Consider the following 18,787-nt stretch of genomic DNA (forward strand, 5'->3'; position numbering starts at 1 on the left):
GTTTGGGTTACACATTCAAGGTGACAGTTTCCATGTCACCAGGCCTGCATTTGAATAAAACAGCTATGGGAGATCGAAGAGAATATACCCAAGGGAACATGTGGTGGAGTGTATGGAACTGGGGTGAAATGGTCTCAGGGCACTGACTGAATCTAATGTCTCTGACTCTAGCTGAATTGATGCAGAACACAATAGTGACATAAGCTTAAGGACTCTATTGTTGAACCACTAATCCCCAGGTGGGAGAATTTCTCAAGGTTCCTTTTCTTTTCTTCTTGTTTCCTTAAAATTTTCTTTAAAAGTATGACTTTCAGTTGAGGTTACTCATCTATTCTCAGAAATATTGGATAATCAAGGAGATTAGAAAAGACAGGAATGCTAGAGATAGGCAACTATCCAGGTTTTAAAAATCAAGACCCTCTGTAATAGAGTATTGGCTGAAATATGATGTTAAAAACTATGATCCTTGGTGAGATTGGACAGCAGGTTGGTTAACAGATAGTGTCCACGTGCTCTGTAAGACAGCAGTGGTCCCATGAACTCAGTTTGGTTTAACTAAGAACAAGTTCCTCTAGACAAAGCCCATTTCCTCACTCACAGTGGGGGGTGAGGAGGGTTGCATGTCTGGACTCTTACAGCAACAGGATGGACATCATAACATAAGATACATGAACAGAATTAGGGGACAGAACTGGCTGTGACAGAAAACTCTAAGATGGGGACCAGTATGGAGAAGATGAATGTTTTTCTTGAGCCTCAGGGCATTTTGGTACATGTCCTTTCCTGGCCAACATTTTTACTAGTGGCTTTGATGTGGACTTTAAAGGAACTCATCACATCTGCCGACAATAGAGCTGGCAGAGGATGAAATTGAATGAGGACATAATGTAGACCTATAGACTGGAGACAGATGGAAGGTTTAAATATTAAATCCAAAGGCTTATGTGAAGTTCTGGAGAGGTATAAGGGCATACAAGGGCAAGTCAGCATGTAGGCTTGCTTATGGTTTATAGATTGCAGGTTCAGTCTGTGTCAGCAGGGTTGTGAAGACATCGATTAATTAGCAAATAAAACTTATTAGAAAGAATGAGTATGATTCAGAAGAGGGTATCTTTTCAGTAGTCTACCCTGAAAATTCCTTGACTACCACATTGAGGTTGAGATTTCACACCCTAAATATGTAAAGGAAGAACTTTGATAAAAGTTCCCATGGGTGTGTTGGGTTGGACTTGGAAGCAATTTTGCACGGGGAGGCAGATGTGGGCTGGGCAGAGGTAAAATCTGCAACTTGTTGATAGAAACAGGTCTTATGAATGGAGGAAGAGGCTGATCAACCCTTTGGCAGATAATTTGTAGGGAGATTAGAATTGAGATGACATTCAAAGTACCTGGGATTCTACAGCAATGACTGTACACACGTGAAACATGTGTCTAAGCACATGCAGAACTTTAAGGAGTTGAAATCTTCATAGACTTAAGGTGCTGATGCCTTTGCTCAGCACCTGTCAGGCAAAGTTTCCAAAAAAAGTGATCGCACCCAATGGGTAATTCATCTTGTGGTTCAGCATGATAGGTAGAGCTCAAGAGAGTACAGGCACACTGAAGAATGTGTGTGAATTCATTACCTAAGCACAAGTAATACAGTGGTTGTAATACCATTCAGTTTTATAAGTATTAGGGTACTGGATAAAAGAGAAGTGTGCTGTACAGGATGTGGTAGGAAGGATACTGGGACCATGGCTATCGCTCAGTAGTAGGACATTTGCCAAACATATACAGGCCCTGGGTCCAACCACCTGTATTATTGTTAAAGCAAAATGATGGTGTCGTTGCTGGCCTATCTGCCTGTTTTAAAGCCTAGCTCAACCTTTAACTAGCCAAGCAAGCATGGTTGGATCACTTCCCCTTTCCAGGTCTCAGTCTTCAGTAGCAAAACAATGGCGACAGGCTAGCTGACTTGTGAGCTGCTTTCAGAATCTAAAATTCAATAATCCAAGCTCAGCTATGCAAGCAGAAGTCAACTGCTTATCCATGAAGTCTTAGATCCTCTATTCCTACATGCTCCATGACAGCTAAAGAAACATTATTGCTCCCTCAACACAACTTAACTGAAAGAATAAAAAATAAAACTCTCGGAGAGAGAAGGAAATATAGCTAAGATTTACTTGTATCAGTGGTTTCTAAATGTGGTCCACAACCCCACCTGGGTTGAGGGGTCCAGTGTGGAGGCTTGTGGGATACCATGGGGGACAGGCATAGGAGACAAGTTGGACAGGTCTCCATATTGTAGTCGGTCACTGTTCCTAAGAGATTACTGCCGTTGGGTCCTGTGGTATAAGCATGTAAGTCTAGTTAATGAGGGAGCTAAGAAAGGAGGACTGAGAGTTCAAAGCCACCTTGACCTACAGAGTAAGTTCAAGGCAAACCTGAGTACAAAAGGAAACCCTATTTCAAATTTGAGAAAGAAAGAAAGAAAGAAAGAAAGAAAGAAAGAAAGAAAGAAAGAAAGAAAGAAAGAAAGAAAGAGGAGATGGGGGCCAGGGCTGTAGCCTGGTGGTAGTGTACCTGCCTGATCTGGACAAAGTCCTGGGTTTCATATACAGGAACAACACATAAGGCACTTCTCCTATGTCAGGTGACAATGAGGTTGTCTCTTTTAGGTAAGACAGTCCCTGTTTTCTTATAGGGCCTAGTGAACTAGCACACAGCAATTTGATTACAAGGTAGTGGCTTTTTTCCAACTAGTTTGTGAGCCCCCTTGAGACCAGAGACCATAACGGAGCATAGTGCCTGATACTTGTTACCAGAGCTAAATGTTCTTGAAATGAACAAGCAGAATTTATTCAAAAAGGAACTGAGAACCACAGGAACTGCATATTGATAATAAGTACAACACTGCTGAGTCTATCCAACCAGGGATATACACAGGGCCACAAGAAGACATGCTCATTTTGTTCCATTAAAAGACAATGTGAAGTCATATAAAAGGCTCCGTTTGTGAGAGCGAGTATCCGGTGAACAACAAAGCGAACTGCATTTAGAAGACTGCTTCTAAAGCCATTTATAGGAGAGTGGATGATTTCAATGGAAGATTAACATGAGGTGGATGGGATATATACTCAATGGTTCAAGTGGGAAGAATTCGCACACAGCTCCTGGCCATTCAGCATGTCTGTGGTGACTTAAGAAGGTACTTAGATAAGAATGATTTACACTGAGCCATCTATGCCCCTAGTCCCCACTGGAGTGACAGCCACTCTGGGATCCAGACCATAAAATACCCAGAACCTTCTTCTGACAACCAAAGTTTACCAAGATATGAAAACCACAAACTCTTTGCACCTATATTAGTTCTGAAAATGGACATTTACAATACCTGGGAAGGAGGCATGGGAGGAAAACAGAGTACGGGGTCTGGAGCAAGGCCTCTAAACTTAAATGTAGCTTATGTCTTGATCTGTTTAGACTTCAGGAAGTTCACATCACTAACTCTGACAGCCATCATGGTCCACCTCAAAGGACCTCTATGAACGCCACCTGAGATTCTGTACCCAGAGCCCAGACCAGAGGGGTTGAGCTGGTACATCATCTTCTCCCTTAGTGACGATCTATTTCCAGGGAGGGAGAAAAAAAAAAATAAAACGTGACACTCAAGGAATTTACATTTGCCAGTCATACTGACGTTGCCCCTATGAACGATCCACGGCTATGTGAATCGGGCTAAGATAAACATCTAAAAGTAGTATGACTCATTGTGCTAAGGGTGCTGGATGGGGTGGGGTGGGCTGAAGAAAATGACTGTTACAGACAGAAGCAGCAAGAGATGGCTTCCTGGAAGAGCATGAGTTTGTCAGAACTTTTGACCATGGGTGAGAAGAGAGAAGTGGACAGGATAAACCCAGGACATATGCAAAAGAGGTACCTAATGGGGCCCATTCTTGTAATGTAAACTTTCAAACACTGGTTTGGCTGGAAAATCTTTGCATAACAGAATGGTTAGATACAAGGTTTTTGGTGAATAGCCAGGGGTCTTCACTGATGAGCTACAGAGTTGATCCTATTCTTACAGACAATGGGAGTCCCTTCAAAGTTTCTGAGAAAGGGAAAGCACAGACAAATAATGTTATCTAGAAAGCCCCACATATTGGCCATCTACTCCAGTGGCATAAGCCATGTCACAGTGGGAAAACGTCCTTTACATTGTATTAATAATTAGCAAAATCCCGAAGACCAAGGAAGACATTTTGTGAATCAAAGGCTAAGTACAATATGTGGGCAATTAAATGAGATAAGACAATAGCTGAGGGAGAAACACAGTTTTCCCCACCACAGAGTCAAGCTCCTGGGGAAAGAAAGGCGTACGTCATCTCCCATGTTATCAAAGCATTTTGTTTTGATTTTCAGAAGGCAGGGAGGGAACAAAGAAGAGGCTGCAGGTCAAGTTCATTTGAAGTCGTCTATTCTTTAATCAGAGGGAATCATGAGGCAGACTTAGAACAGAAATTTGCTCAAAACAAAACCAGCCTAGGATGAGTCTCCAGTTTCTACCCCTCACTTCCATCCCAGAACAACAAAGGAAGGTGTGTAGCTGGGAGCCAGCCCTTTCTGCCCTGTTTCCGCTACATACCTCCCACTGCTACTTTACTTCCTGCAGCTGGCCAAGGTTTGAAAGCCTGTTTCATGTATTACAATTCAAATGTGGAAAACATTACCAGTGTCCTCCTTGAATTTTTTTTTTTTTTTTTTGGTTGGGGGAAAGGAGATTTTTTTTCCTTCCCCTCTCGTTTTTATTGTGGAATGTATCAAATGGTCAAAGGCTAACTTCAGACTGACTAAATTCAAAAACTATTTCCTTTGTTCTTACACTTTTGTTTTAAAATTCATATGGATTTGTGTTGAGAAAAGATATGCCAATCCAATCGCTTCCACCTACAGGAGGCTTTTGGGATTAGGAGTTCAGGTTTTTAGGGGCTACATGGTTTCCAGGAAGCAAGGAGGATGACAGAACTCCTACGGGGTTCAAAGGGCAAGGACTCTTGACATGCATATATCTGGAGGAAGGCCAAGCTCAGGCGGGCTCCACAGATCCTAGTAGGAGTGACAGGTAACTTGTCTCTATCAGCAAAACAGGCAACTTTCTTTCTTTGATACCCCCAGCAACCACACAGCCAAGAGGTGTCTGTGTACAACTGGCCAATTATTTTCCTTTTAAAAATTGTTCTGCTCTATTTTCTCCTTTCTTTCTATTGGGGTCAGTTCAACTTCCCCTCTCCGAAAATAATTCTAGCGTGTTTTTTGTCATTGCTGTTATTGTTTCCTTTTTCCTCTTTTCCCATCTCAGAATCAGACTCAAAGAGAGGCAACTCCAAGGTCAAATAATACCAAATAGCATGTATGTACAGTTTAATATGTTAAAGAACTGCTTAGCCTCCATCTGCTATTCAAGAACAGACAGTCTCTACATCAATGTCCTACGTGCATGCCTCATCCGGCTAACATATGCAAAGCGAACGTAGCTACAGAAATTAGACTATTTTTCTCTTGATTGAGAGCAGATATACATAAATGGTTATAAGTTGCAGATCTGGATTTTAATAAAGCCAGATTTCTTAATTAAAAGCAGTATTGTTTAAACACTATAGTTGCAAAAAATATTGAAAAAGAGAGGGCAAGAGAGCTGTACAAATGAAAATCTCATAGTATATGCATCCCAAGTGTTTAATACATTACCTGAGGCCAGGCTAAATTAAAAATCAAGATTTTTCTTTGTAAACTCTTTAGTAACTGCCAGTGAACACGCAAACAATTTTTATTCAGTGATGGATTTTCAGGGTAGAGGTCAAGATAAAGGAAAAAAGCAAGAAAAAAATTGAGCACTGGCATTCAAAAATATCTTTCCACATTTTAGAAGTGAGTTAGTTCATTACTTCTATTTATAAGTCCACATTTTTGGTTTCTAATCAGTTACAGGTTTCAGTATTATACTGTGCAGGATAGCACTCTTCATCTTAGTCTTTTAATTAGAGAAACTGAAGAAAGACCAAAAAGATACTGTTGAACAAGAGCTGCACAAGGATTCAGAATTATTGTGCATTTCCTTTGAGAAGCATTTCCCAGTGAGAGAAGTTGTATTGAGAATGGAAAATAGCCTTGCTCAAAAGAAATTATGAAAACACTAGAAGGGTCAAGCAGAGCAACAAGATGTCTACCACTACATATGTGCAAGGAGTAAAATTACACAAAATCAATAAAAAATTAAAATTTATCTGATTTATCAGCCAATTATTGTCACTAATATTGTTGGTATAGACATTCTCTTACCCACTCAAAAGGCAAATACACAACTTATTTCTACCTCCCAACCCTGAGACTAAAAGCCATCATTTTGGTTTCATGAAACAAATCAAACTGAACCACCCTCATATTTGGAATACTACTAACGTAACATGAAGTTGAGTTACGTGCTTTGATCAAAGGTACCAAGATGAATAACTGAAAATATGAGCAGTGATTCAGTAACTTATTAATAATTATGTGGAATGAAAATATGTGTCCATATAAAATTTTTTTGCACGGATACTCAGTAGTTGGTGGCTTTGTTTTATTTTCTTTTGTTTTTTTTTTTTGCAACTGCCAAAAAGCAAAAATCGTCTTAGAACCTGTCACTTGATAAGTAGGAAATATGATGGCAATAAAAATAAATATAGCTTTAGTATGTGGGAAAATACAGATAAATCTTAAAGAGACAAAGTGAAAGAAGCTGATCACAAAAGGCCAATACATAACATAATCCCATTTAAATGAAATGCCCTGGACCTATAGGAACAGGAAGTAGATTAGTGATTGCCAGGAGTTGAGATGGTGTAATAATTGCTTGATGGTTATGTGCCTTTCTCTTTCAATAGGGACAAAAACATTCCAGAATTCGACAGTGGAGATGGGTGCATGATACCATGAACACCCTAAAACACACTGAACTGTACATTATCAATATGTAAATTACCCATATAAAGCTTTTCCTAAAAACAAATAGTAGCAGAAGTATTTACACTTGAAATGCTAATTCTACATGAGTAGAGTTCATGTGTCATCATCACTTACCATGAGTGAATGTCTGTTGGCTGAAAGAAGGCCAGTTCCATACCCTGAGCCCAGACCACCCATTGCTCCATTATGAGAAGGTCCAATGATTCCATGCATGTCCCCATGGCCACCAGGCACAGCTGTAGATGGGCCCACTGCATGATTCCGGAGAACGTGAATCGCATCATCCAGTCTCTCTAAACGGTCTTCAATCCGGCTTTGCTGTTGGTTTATAAATGAAGCAAAATCTAATTTAGTTTGAAATGCATGCACAGGTTATGAAAGTAGAATATGGAGTTGCTACAGACCACGAGTTGGGTTTTGGAATATATGTTTCCAATAAAGTTTGTTTCCTTAGAACAATAATAAAAATAAATAACTTCCTTCCTTAGAAAACGTGTGGAAAATGTTAATGTTAAAATGGCAGTGTTATTTTTCAGGAACAAACTAAATTTGATAATTCTTTGAGGACATTATTATGTACATATGCTGTACTAGACTACATTAGCTTGAAGGGGAATTTATATTTATGTTAGAGAGGAAAACATGCATTGAATTTGAGGAAATCTTTGTCAAGCACGAGCTAAAGAACTATAATATTAGTAGTGGAAATATGTTCTTTTGTTGATTTTTGAATAAAATTATCTTCAAGTCAGAGACAGGTAAAAGTTTAAAGAACTTTAACCCCCTACTTTTTATCTGTTATCAGCATCATTTTGCAGGTGTGTGTGTGGGGGGGGACTTAGAAATTACTACAACAAAAATAGTTTAAAAATCCTGTCACCCAAAGTGATATGAAACCACAAGACTAGAGAATAACAAAGATTTAGCTTGCTCATCTACCCAGGGACTATCACTGATTTCAAAGTATATACTGAAGCAGAGAATTCATTACCTTATGCAATTAAAAACCAATAATTCTTTTTTCCATTCTAGCCTTTAAGATCCTAGTTTTCTTCGCCTAGATAAGGCCTATGCTTTAGTTAACAGTGAATAAAAATAACACAGATATGTCTTTATTTTTTACTGTGCTAATCAAGTATTACTTGCCAGTGTACACATTAAAATACACCATCTCATAGACCCACATTCCACATGTATTCACAGACAGATAGGACAGGAGGGCTCCTTCCATATGGACATAAGAATGCAGCTCAAAAATTAAGTGAATTAATCATTCTGTCTTATTGCCAAGAAATAGTAGTCAGGGATGGAAACTGTGTGTTTGTTCCCTTAAAAAAAAAACAAAACTTAAATCTAGCGCTGTTTTGTATTAGAACATGCATGGTCTACTTTGGCTTCTAAAGCTCTGTGCAAACAGATGCACCAGCTCTATTGCATGAGAAAAGCAATTTCTAATTATTCTATACTGGCAGGAAGAATGTGTGTCTAATAGAGTTAATCTATGGTACAGAAGACTTTGATTTGGTGGGCTTGGGAGTTATATGACCTCCCTAGCCTACTGGCTTGTGGTACTTATTTGACCCAGAGAACATTACTAACCTCGCAGTCTACAGTTTTTAATCTATAAAAGCGAGCATGATAGTAGAGAGCTCGGTCAATGTGAGCACGAAGAAGAAATCATACAGGTGCCTGGCCTACTTCCTGGCTAACAGTTCCCTGGTGAAGAGTGAGATCTCTATTTATGAATCCCTGTGAACATTCAGGATGGACAGGGAATCAAAGCTATGGTCCCCAGCTCTGAACCAAGCTCTCCAGTTCTTCAGGTGAATACAGTCTGGTTTCGATGGCTGGGCTATGGAGAGCAGTCTGCAGATGTTAAGATGTTAACAACTGAGCTATCTGGATATGGTCTGTAGATGAAAGGACTGGACAATGGGTATGTTTTCTCTCCATGCAGTTGTCTTTATTGGCTAAAATACATAGCTGGTTGACTCATACAGTTCATAGAGGAAGAGTGCGAGGAAGGAAGGAAACTCATCTCTGTATTTCCATCAGCAGAGTTTCCTATACTAACTAAGTTGAATGGGAACAGTAGCTTCTAAGTCAGACAGGCGCATGGGATGAGATAGGGAAACTAATGATTTCTTCTGTGTTTCCGCTCAGAATTTGAACAAAAAGCAGGTAACTCAATACTGTGGGGCAAATGGCTCCCTGCTACTTGACTCATATGCACACCAAACATGTAGGGTGCAGGGCCGCTTCTTGCATAATTCCAGCTCCGCCCACCCTAAGCTGAGGAAGATAAAAGTGCCAGACTTTGAATCATCTTGTGAGTGTTTATAGTATGAATTAAGCTCCTGGAAATGTTCAGCGTCTTCCTCTTCAAAAGTAGTCACTTCTTTAAAATAAAATTGCTGCATTGCTGCATGAACTACAGAGGAGGAGGATGCCAACGGCAGGCCTCTTGCTTGAGGTTAGGTGGAAATGGCCGACTATTCTCTGGCAGGCTGGACAGAGGAACATAGCACCTTCAAGTGTTCCAGACCCTACCCTTAGGTGCCCATTGCTTTGGAATTTACCCAAAGAAGCTGGAAGGAAGGCACAACACTAAGTTTTCAGAATGATCTTTATCTCTTGCCAGTCCCTAGACATTTAGAGCCCTGGGCTTCCGTTTTAGCTGCATCTAGGTCACCATCTCCAAACAGAGATGAGCATATAGCCTAATAACTGGCTCCAACAAGCTGGTGTTCTTAATATAGACCTTAAGTAACAACCAGCAAAAATAAGAATCATAAAAACTGATAGAAAAAGGGAAAACTCGATTGGAAAGTAGTGAGGTGTGAGATGTGACATACCAAAGAGTGCAAGGGTCCTTCATAATTTGGAGATGATGAGGCCTGTCCTCCATTTCTAGACCAAACAGCTGTGCCTGCTGATAATGAGAGGAGAAATACAATCAGATCCATGAACATTCAAACCCACTGGTACTTAAAAGGGAGCAATGCTGATTTTCATTAGTCAATAAGACAAATACACTTAATCTTCCTGGATGAAAATCTGGGGGCCAGAGAAAGCTTTCAAATGCAAAACATGTAGTCTTTTCATGGGCTCACAGTGTCCTCTGACTACTCTGTAAAAAGGAATATTTTATTGGATCTAAATTTCAGCTAGCAGAACTCCTTTGGGAGAAATCTGTCACTGGAGAATGGAAAGTCATGGTGCTTTTAAGGGTATCCAGGAGAAGGGGTGATTAGGCCAGATTGTGTTCAACCAAAATCCCCCTGTTGATACAGAAGGACTTGACTCTTGTTTTGAAAATGTTTGTGGCATGAGATAAACCTTTAAGACGTTTTTATTTAGTAGTTATCTTAATGACCAGGCTTAGCACTTAGTGAATGCTCTAAGTATACTCATACATGGGTCCCTCAGAGAATTTAAAGCTCACTAACAATGACAAAAGAGCCTTTTAGAACATATTCCCTAAATCCAACCTAAAAACAAAAAACACTTTTAAATTTAAACCAGTCTTAAAGTTCACATATTACTGTAGAAAATGTAGAAAGTCCATAATTCAAAACAGGAAAAACAAAAAAACAAAAACAATAACTGTGATCTCTCAAGATCCTGTGTCCTGGTACGGCCAGCACGTTTAAAATCCATTCTTCCTGTCTTTTCTGGGTATGCCTGTGTATTTTTATGCTAAACAAAAATAGGATATTTTGTTCAATTACTTTTCTTGACAGAATTTGGACAGAGCCGTTGGTGTGAAAATAGCAATCTGTCCCCTTATTTATATATCTTCATAAAAGCTCTTTCTTCTTAACATGTGGTCTTCCAACTGCATTACAAGGACACAAAAAAGTGGCTTCATTAGGCTTGTTTTGTGCACCTTTTATCTGCAGCAGTTGCTGAGGCTGAGGTGTCACTGAAGAACTGTGCGCTCACCTCGGTCCTTAACTAAAGTGTAGCAACCACAGCTACAGGAGCACCAGGTTCTTGAGCAAGTTCTCTTATTGTTACTTATTGTTACTTGGCAAACCACCCATCCTTCCCTCACTAAAGTACACTTATGCACAAACCAGGACATCTGACATTAGCTGTTCTCACACTTCTAGACCACAGAACTTGAGGCTTTGTTTAAAGTGGTAAATGTGGCGTTCCACCTGCTTCTATACTCTCCAAGCATTATCTCAAGCCCTTTTAGGGAAGGCTGCAATGTCTTCAGGGAAAGAGTCATGTACATATCCTATATTTAGTAATTAAGTAGTAAAAATTCATGACTACACTTCATTTCTTAGAAAAATCCTATTGGAATGTATGCCTTGGCTGTTGAACACATTCTCTAGAGCTAAAGAGTTTAAGAAGTGTCTTTTCATCCAATTTTTTTTTTTTTGGTTTTTCAAGACAGGGTTTCTCTGTGGCTTTGGAGGCTGTCCTGGAACTAGCTCTTGTAGACCAGGCTGGCCTCGAACTCACAGAGATCCGCCTGCCTCTGCCTCCCGAGTGCTGGGATTAAAGGCGTGCGCCACCAACACCTGGCTTTTTCATTCAATTTTAAAGAAAAAAGTTGGATACAAATGCACCTTCAAATTACAATTTCTGTCATCCACCCCATTCTCTCCATCTATGGAAATGCTATGCTTTGAGATTTCTGTAGGCAGTGGCAGTGTAGAAGGGGTCTTCTGTAACCTTTTACACCTGTGAGATGAAATTCAGCATATAGTACCTGAGAGCGAAGGAGGAGAGCCAACAGGAGTTGAAGGGTTTGACGAAAAGCTGTTGTTAGTATGATCTGGAGAATAGATCTGAAAAGAGTGGGGAGGAAAAGAAATTCTCATTTATTTTGCAGATGCAATGTTTAAACAAGTATACATGCAGTTCATTTAAATCCACGAGGCACAAAATACATGCAGCAATCCACTGTACTAACAACATTCAAAAGTGAAAAAAAATGCAATAATAACTTCAAGTTTGCAAAAGGATCACAGTGGTGGTATGTGAGGGTAGGAAAAGGAGTTGGGGTTAGCCAACTTCAAGTCCAGTCCTTTTCTCACCCTCCACAAAACAAAAGGCTGGACAGTATTGGGTCTACAGAAATTAGGGCATTTGAGAGCAGGGCACAAGAGAGGCCAGGTTAAATAAGTACTTTCACTTGGAATTCAGTGCTGAGCTTATGTTCATGATGGGAGGGAAAATGCAACTAAAGAAACAAATTTTAGAAGGATGAATTTTTTCTTGAAAGGGTAAATGGCCATGTATAGCCACTGAAGACAGTTCAAGGAACAGCACTCAAGTTGAATAAATGAGGAATGCTATTTTGTCATTCGGGAGCACACAAGAATTATTCAGCTCCAGCTTACTGGCAGTGTGGGTGGGCAAAGCAGAGAAGTTAAGTCCCTCAGGTGCCAATGAAGTGACAAGTCCCCCGTGGAAGTCAGCTACTGTCATTTTTTTCCAAGTAACTTTTCTAACTGTCTTGTAACTGACTCTTGAAAAGTCAGTCTTAGCTAGCCAATAGGCATCTATAATAGTTTAGCGATGAAAAAATAGAAAGGGACACAGAAAAATCTGTGAGTCAAAAGGCCCAGAGAATATCCTCAGACCCTCATGGAGGATGGCTGAACACCAATAGGAAAACATTGGCTAGATCAAAGAAGCTAGCCAAAGGAGGTAAAATCGCCTTCCCATAAAAAGTCTCAGTGATCCTTATCCCCTGGTCCCCCTGCCCCCAATCAAAGCTATTTGCATTTATTTTCTAAAATTCCATATGTCCACTTCTGATTAAAGTTCACCCTGCTACAAGCGGTGCCTTTGGAGTCCAAAGTCAATATTTCCTCACCGAAGCCAGGGCTTTCCCCAGAGCGTCTCCAGTCTGGGAGCTGCCTGCTGCCCCAGCTCCTCTATTTGCTGCAAAAACAAAAGGCAGAATATGAAAACCAGGCTGTGAGACGTCTAACAGTTTTCTATTCCTGGTCCATTTACTCACAATTTAATTGCATTTTTAATGCTAATTATAACACATTAATCTTTAATTAGCATTAATTTGTTTGCTGAGGTAGATGTCAAATATATTCATGTTACATTTTTTTACAGATAAAATATAAACCTGACACCTTGATTTAAAGACAAAATGTTTCCCCTGCTATTACTTCCCCTAAGACACTGAGGAGTAGTTACTTGAGAAAGATAATAGGCCAGCCCTTAGTGGTCATGATTGCTAAGAAAAATGTGACACTTGCAGGACTCTGAAAGTCCTCAAATTCTATCATTTCTTTACATATATAATTGAATTATGCTCATAAATAATTTACACCTATCTTCAAATAAAAAACTTGATAGACAGCAAAATGGAGCATTCATCTTAGTATTTGACAGTGGGTAGAATATGAAACAAATGTGCAACTGCTAATGGAGAGAATATTTTTATTATTTCAAATATATATTCCATACATAAAACAAAAAGTATTAATAATAATAATTCTTATGTTCTAGCATGTAACATGGCCAACTCCTTTGATGAAGGTACTGTGCCGTTAGAACCACGTGGTGACAATGAACTGGGTGGTGTTAGGAGTTTTTTACTGATACACTGACTGGACTTGGGGCTGTTGCCTAACTAACAGCCTCAACACTAGCAAACAGACTTAAGGATGGTCTACTAATGTTTTGGGAGAGTTTTTTTCCCTCTCACTTTTTTTGTGGAATGAGAAAAGGAAATATTTAGTCTATTGATGAATTCAAGCAAAATTTCATGGTACACTTATATGATGTTTAAATTCCCCAGCCTTCTTTAATAGGAGAGCCTTTCAGGTGACCAACCTGCACTATCTCCTTCTAGACCTGCAACATGATCATGACTCCAGTGGTCAAGTCATAGCTTCTTTGGGTCTGACTTCATTCTCTGCACCTCTGCTCAGTGTTGTTAAGATGTTTGTTACTCTCCTACATCTACAAGCTGGGCACGTCAGTTCAGTTATCTCTTACATATGCTTTATTTGATAAACACAACTCCCACACAGACTCATTTGTTCACTCCTGGGACACTGAAAGGTGTCACCTGTATGACAAAACAAACACAGTATCTTCAGAGGCAGCAAACCTCCTCTTTTCTATCACATATCTACGATGTATATGAGTAATACAAATACTCTGGATTACAGGTGTAGGAAAATTCTCATAATGTGTGTCTAATACCACAGGACCAGGCAAATAAAAGCAATATACAAAGGTATCAAGTGCATTAAAATATTTAATATTTTAAGAAAGCTGAAACTATTTGCAGTATGAAAATGAGAATTTCTGAATGAATGAGTTTTAAAAACTAAAGATGGTTCTAACAAGACTATGATAAAGATCTGGAGACAAAGAAAATACATCTCACCAATACGCATTACTACCCTATCTGTGGGAGTGGTTATCTTTTTCTCATCAAGCAATGTTATCTTTTCATTATTATATGTTTAAACAGATGTTGCAGTCAAAATCATTTGTGATATTGTCCTGATTTTAATATAAATCTCCATGAGGTAGATGTTCATAGAAACACTGATGAAGAAAAAAATCACATTTTTCTAATGAAGAGTTTACACAAAAAACAAACAAGAACTTATAATAAAAAATTGCCATAACAGTAGCTTTAGAAGATTAACTCTTTTTGAACATTTTTAAAATGAAGATTATAAAATATCTCCCACTCATCCATTTTTAAGATTAAAAAAAGGAAGACTTGAAACAGAACAAATGTATCCTAAAAACATCTACAAAGAAAAATGTGTATCACATAAAAATCATACTCTTAAAAAAATAGAATACTCTCCATATGAATTTAAAATCCTTAGACTCATTTATTTTATTATTTAATACGTATCAATGTGTTGTCTGCATGATGTGTGCGTACCAATATGTTCCTGGGACGGAAAAGGTCAAAATGATGCTTTGACTCTCCTAGGATTGTTGTGAGTCACCATGTAGGTTCTGAGAATTGAATCTGGATCTTCTGTAAGAACAACAAGGGCTCAACAGTGAGCCAACTCTCCAGCCCCAGTGTGATTTTTGTTTTACAGCACTGAGCCTTTTAAACTAAGTTATTAGTGTCTTCTTTATACAAAGAGATAGTAAGACTCAGGAAGTTGAGTAAAAAATAGAATCAACTCCTTACCTCATCTGGTCATAAAAATGTTTCAGAAAACTACAAAGGCTATTCATGCAAGCCACCGATAAGAAGAGACTATTTTTTAACTTGAAGCCATTTTACCTTTCAAGAGCTGGAGAGCCCAACCCAAGGGCTTAAATTTCAAAGCAGTTTACTGGGGATAATCTACTGTTTCACTGGGCATGCCCTTTGTTCTGTTCCAGGAAACACAGAGGGAACACATTTTCAAAGTAAGCATGGTCCGCTCTTGAAGATGTCTCTTATTTGTGTGACCAGTATTTGAAAGGACACATAGAATTAGAATGGAGATATATTTTTAATTTTCAAATGGCATAATATTTGGTCTTGGTACTTAAAAGTGGGTCATGTTTAGCAAAACACAGATAAAATCCACCATTCAGGCTTCAGTGTATTAGGACTTCATTACCATTTTTATACCAAGTTTTTGTCAATGTATATTGTTAGAAATCACTAGTGTTTATGTGATAGAAAGAAATTTGAAACCCACTTTCTTTATGTATATAAACTTATTTTATTTGGTCCTAATTAATTTCTTTTGTTCAACAGACACACACACACACACACACACACACACACAACAAACAAACCAATAACAACAACAAAACACAACCCAGTCTCTAAGTAGAACATAAATATGAATGGAAGATGAGCAGTTATGAAAAATTTTGTAATTCTGTAGGAGAGTTTGATACTGCCAGCCACTCAAGTATTGCTTATAATGCTCAAACACAGGTGCTGTTGCTGGCCAGATGAAGCACACACAAAGGTTTCATATCCTGTGTTCGGGGGTGGACCACCCTCTGTTAGTCTCCGCTTTGGGGAAATGGCAATTCCCATCAGAACACACCCCAAACAAATACCAGGACCAGTGGTGGCCTGGGGATTGGCCCTGAGAATCAGAATCTGGAAACTATGTTTCCCCTTTATTGCACACCCATAACCTGAGGCAGGGAACAGAGGACATCAAAGGCAGAGGAAGTACAAGCCAGTGTGTCCTCCAGAGAAGGGCTGCTTCAAGATGGTGCTCTTCTGAACTGTATTCCAATGACCCTCATGTCATTAAAGTGCTAAGGAGAAGCTTAGCAGCACCATGAGTTTGTCCACAAAGATGAGTATGGGATGGAACATTGCCAACACTCCTCTAAGTCTTTTAGAAGAACCTCCAACATGGTCTGGGATGCACGAAAGCCGTGTGGGAAGGGCTCCAGGCATTCATGGGGGAAGGTGGGCCTCCTGACTGCGTGCAGGAAATGGTGGAGAGGCTTAAATCAAACTCATTTAGTGCTCTCCATTGGTGGTCTTTGTAACTACAGACCTGACACTACTGGATAAAATGCATCTTTACTCTTCAGTCTGTGCCTGGTCATCACCCAAATTCATCTGCAAGCTCAAGATCCTCGCAAAAGACAGACTGGATAGTATGTGACTAGTTTAATAAAATTACTATGAAACCAAGCCCTCTGGGGAAAAGGGACATAATGTTTCTACTAGAAAGTCAAATCCCAACATGCTTCATGTCACACAAACATGTCAGGAGGAGTGAAAGTTGTAAGGCAGATTAATTCATGATCCAGATAGATATTTTAGAGTAATCTTTAACATATGTTGCATTAAATCAATCTTAGTAGCCGGTTCCTTCAACACTACTTGGTTTGAGGTTTAAAAACATGGGAAATGCCATCTTTTTTTTTTTTTCAGACAGCAAGCCAGTTAAAAACAGACAAAACAAGAACAGTTATTATAGTGTTATGTTGTCATATGCCCAATTCCCTGAGAGGGACAAGGAGGTTGTGTTGCCCCCAAATCTCAATGAGCATATTGTCAATGTACATAAATGGCAACTCCTAATGGAAGGGGGCAGATTGGTGAGCAGCTCTCAGGCTTGAGAACCCTCCCTGACCTATGTGATAGCAGACAGTCCCCTTCCTCTCCCTCCTAATCCTGATCATTCATGAAGGAAGAAGTAGGGAGAAAGCAAAGTGTACAACTCTGTAGAAATCTCTTTTCTCTGCAGCTGGCATCTAGTAACTTCCTCTGTGTATATAGTTGGATCAAGAGGATCTGATGGTACCACTTCTGACACACACCAGCCGCTTGGCATTGAAAGGGCATTTAGGGATGAAGCACAAGGGATTCAAGTTAACTTCCTAGAGGTTCCTGGTCAGCTCCAACCTTACCTAGGTACTGAACCAGCTGAGCTATCACTGATCCATTCTGTACCCTCTTAACCCCATTTAATCCAGGGTGCTTCAGGGCCCTTCCACTCCAGAAATGGCTAATGTAAGCCACACGGGAACTATTTCACCATGAATGTATATGTCATTTAAAAAAATCTCATAAATGTGTTTCAGGAGAACAGGCATTGGACATTGAAAAGCAAAGGAAAACAAAACAACCATCAAAGTCTAAGGCATGGTAAGTGATCTCAGCTAGACAGATAACCACCAATCCCCAACCTAAGAGAGCACTTTCCATCTTTGAGATGCAGTCAATAGACAAGATGTGAGATTCAGGCCTAAGGAGGCTGTGTCTTGAAGTGCCAGAGCTCCTGTCTCACTTCTCCAATACCACGAGGCTCTATAGACTTTAAGGCAATGGCTGACAACCATGGTAAAATATTATCACATGATGCGGAGACACAGGACAGCTTTCTAAGCCCAGAAAGCTTCCTCAAACATCAATGCCATGTTTCAGAGAGCTCCAGTGCCTTGCAACTTTGAGCCAAGAAAACTTGAAAACTGGGCTGTCCATGTGTTAGTGCTCGAACCCATTCTTATGGCATTAGCGCTCTTACTATTTTTTTTTGTCCCTACAGGATCATGTGTATAATCTCAAACATGTGTCAGGCTATGTGTTCCTTATTTACCAATTATTTAATTAGCCCCGTTTGTTCTTTGAGATACAGGCAATGTAGTATTTCTTTATTTACTGCATTTCAGAATGAGTGAGTATATGCCAAATATTTTCAAAAGTCAACAGATGTATCCTATTAGTCCTCGCTGTGTGTTAGGGAAGCACACTGACATCAGAAGAGAACGCTTCTCTCAGTGTTATGCAGACATGCTGCTATCGCTGCCTCCTTCCAAACACCAAACCGAAGCCTAAGAGAATTTTACACGAAGACACATCAGTACTGGCACACCGTGAGATTAAGGCTTGTGACTGGATTCGATTTTCCTCTGCATTTGTATACAAGGAACGGGAGAGTACTCTATTTTAAGTCAGAACATACTGGAATAGTGAAGAACATTCTCCCTTAAAGTAGCTTTAAAGTGCCTTTTGTATTTATGCAAATTTAATAAGGGTATTTTCTTTTCTCCATGAGGCTGAATATCCATCCAGATGTACTTACTGTCTAAGAAATCATGATGGCTTTCTGTATTTTTCTAATGAATTTTTGACAAGAATACTGATTCTTGTAAAATAATGTATGTAATTTTCAAATCATCCTTTGCCTGGGTTCTAAAGTTTTACATTTTTCTTTTAAAATTGAAGCCCTTTATTATTGTCTGGACCCTTAACAAGCCCATGATGGAGGCTTACACATAAGGCTCAGTTTATTTTCAGCATGCAACTGGACTCTTTGTGTCACTCATCCCTCTACTATGCCCAAATGCTGTTTGTCCA

At 39.4% G+C, this 18,787-nt stretch overlaps 1 protein-coding gene across 16 annotated transcripts in view; it reads right to left on the reverse strand.

Annotated features, from left to right (window-relative positions):
* Tcf4 (transcription factor 4) overlaps positions 1–18,787 on the reverse strand; it is a 333,223-nt gene that overhangs the window by 22,301 nt on the left and 292,135 nt on the right. For all 16 annotated transcript variants that reach the window (XM_040741637.1, XM_040741642.1, XM_040741636.1 and 13 more), the window contains 4 exons: positions 12,827–12,894; positions 11,714–11,792; positions 9,843–9,919; positions 7,102–7,305 (listed from right to left, as the gene is read on the reverse strand). In XM_040741637.1, coding sequence (XP_040597571.1) covers positions 7,102–7,305; positions 9,843–9,919; positions 11,714–11,792; positions 12,827–12,894 — 428 coding nt within the window. The remainder of the gene's footprint in view (positions 1–7,101; positions 7,306–9,842; positions 9,920–11,713; positions 11,793–12,826; positions 12,895–18,787) is intronic.

The sequence above is a fragment of the Mesocricetus auratus genome, unplaced genomic scaffold (genome assembly GCF_017639785.1).
Source record: "Mesocricetus auratus isolate SY011 unplaced genomic scaffold, BCM_Maur_2.0 Super-Scaffold_6730, whole genome shotgun sequence".
NCBI lineage: Eukaryota > Metazoa > Chordata > Mammalia > Rodentia > Cricetidae > Mesocricetus > Mesocricetus auratus.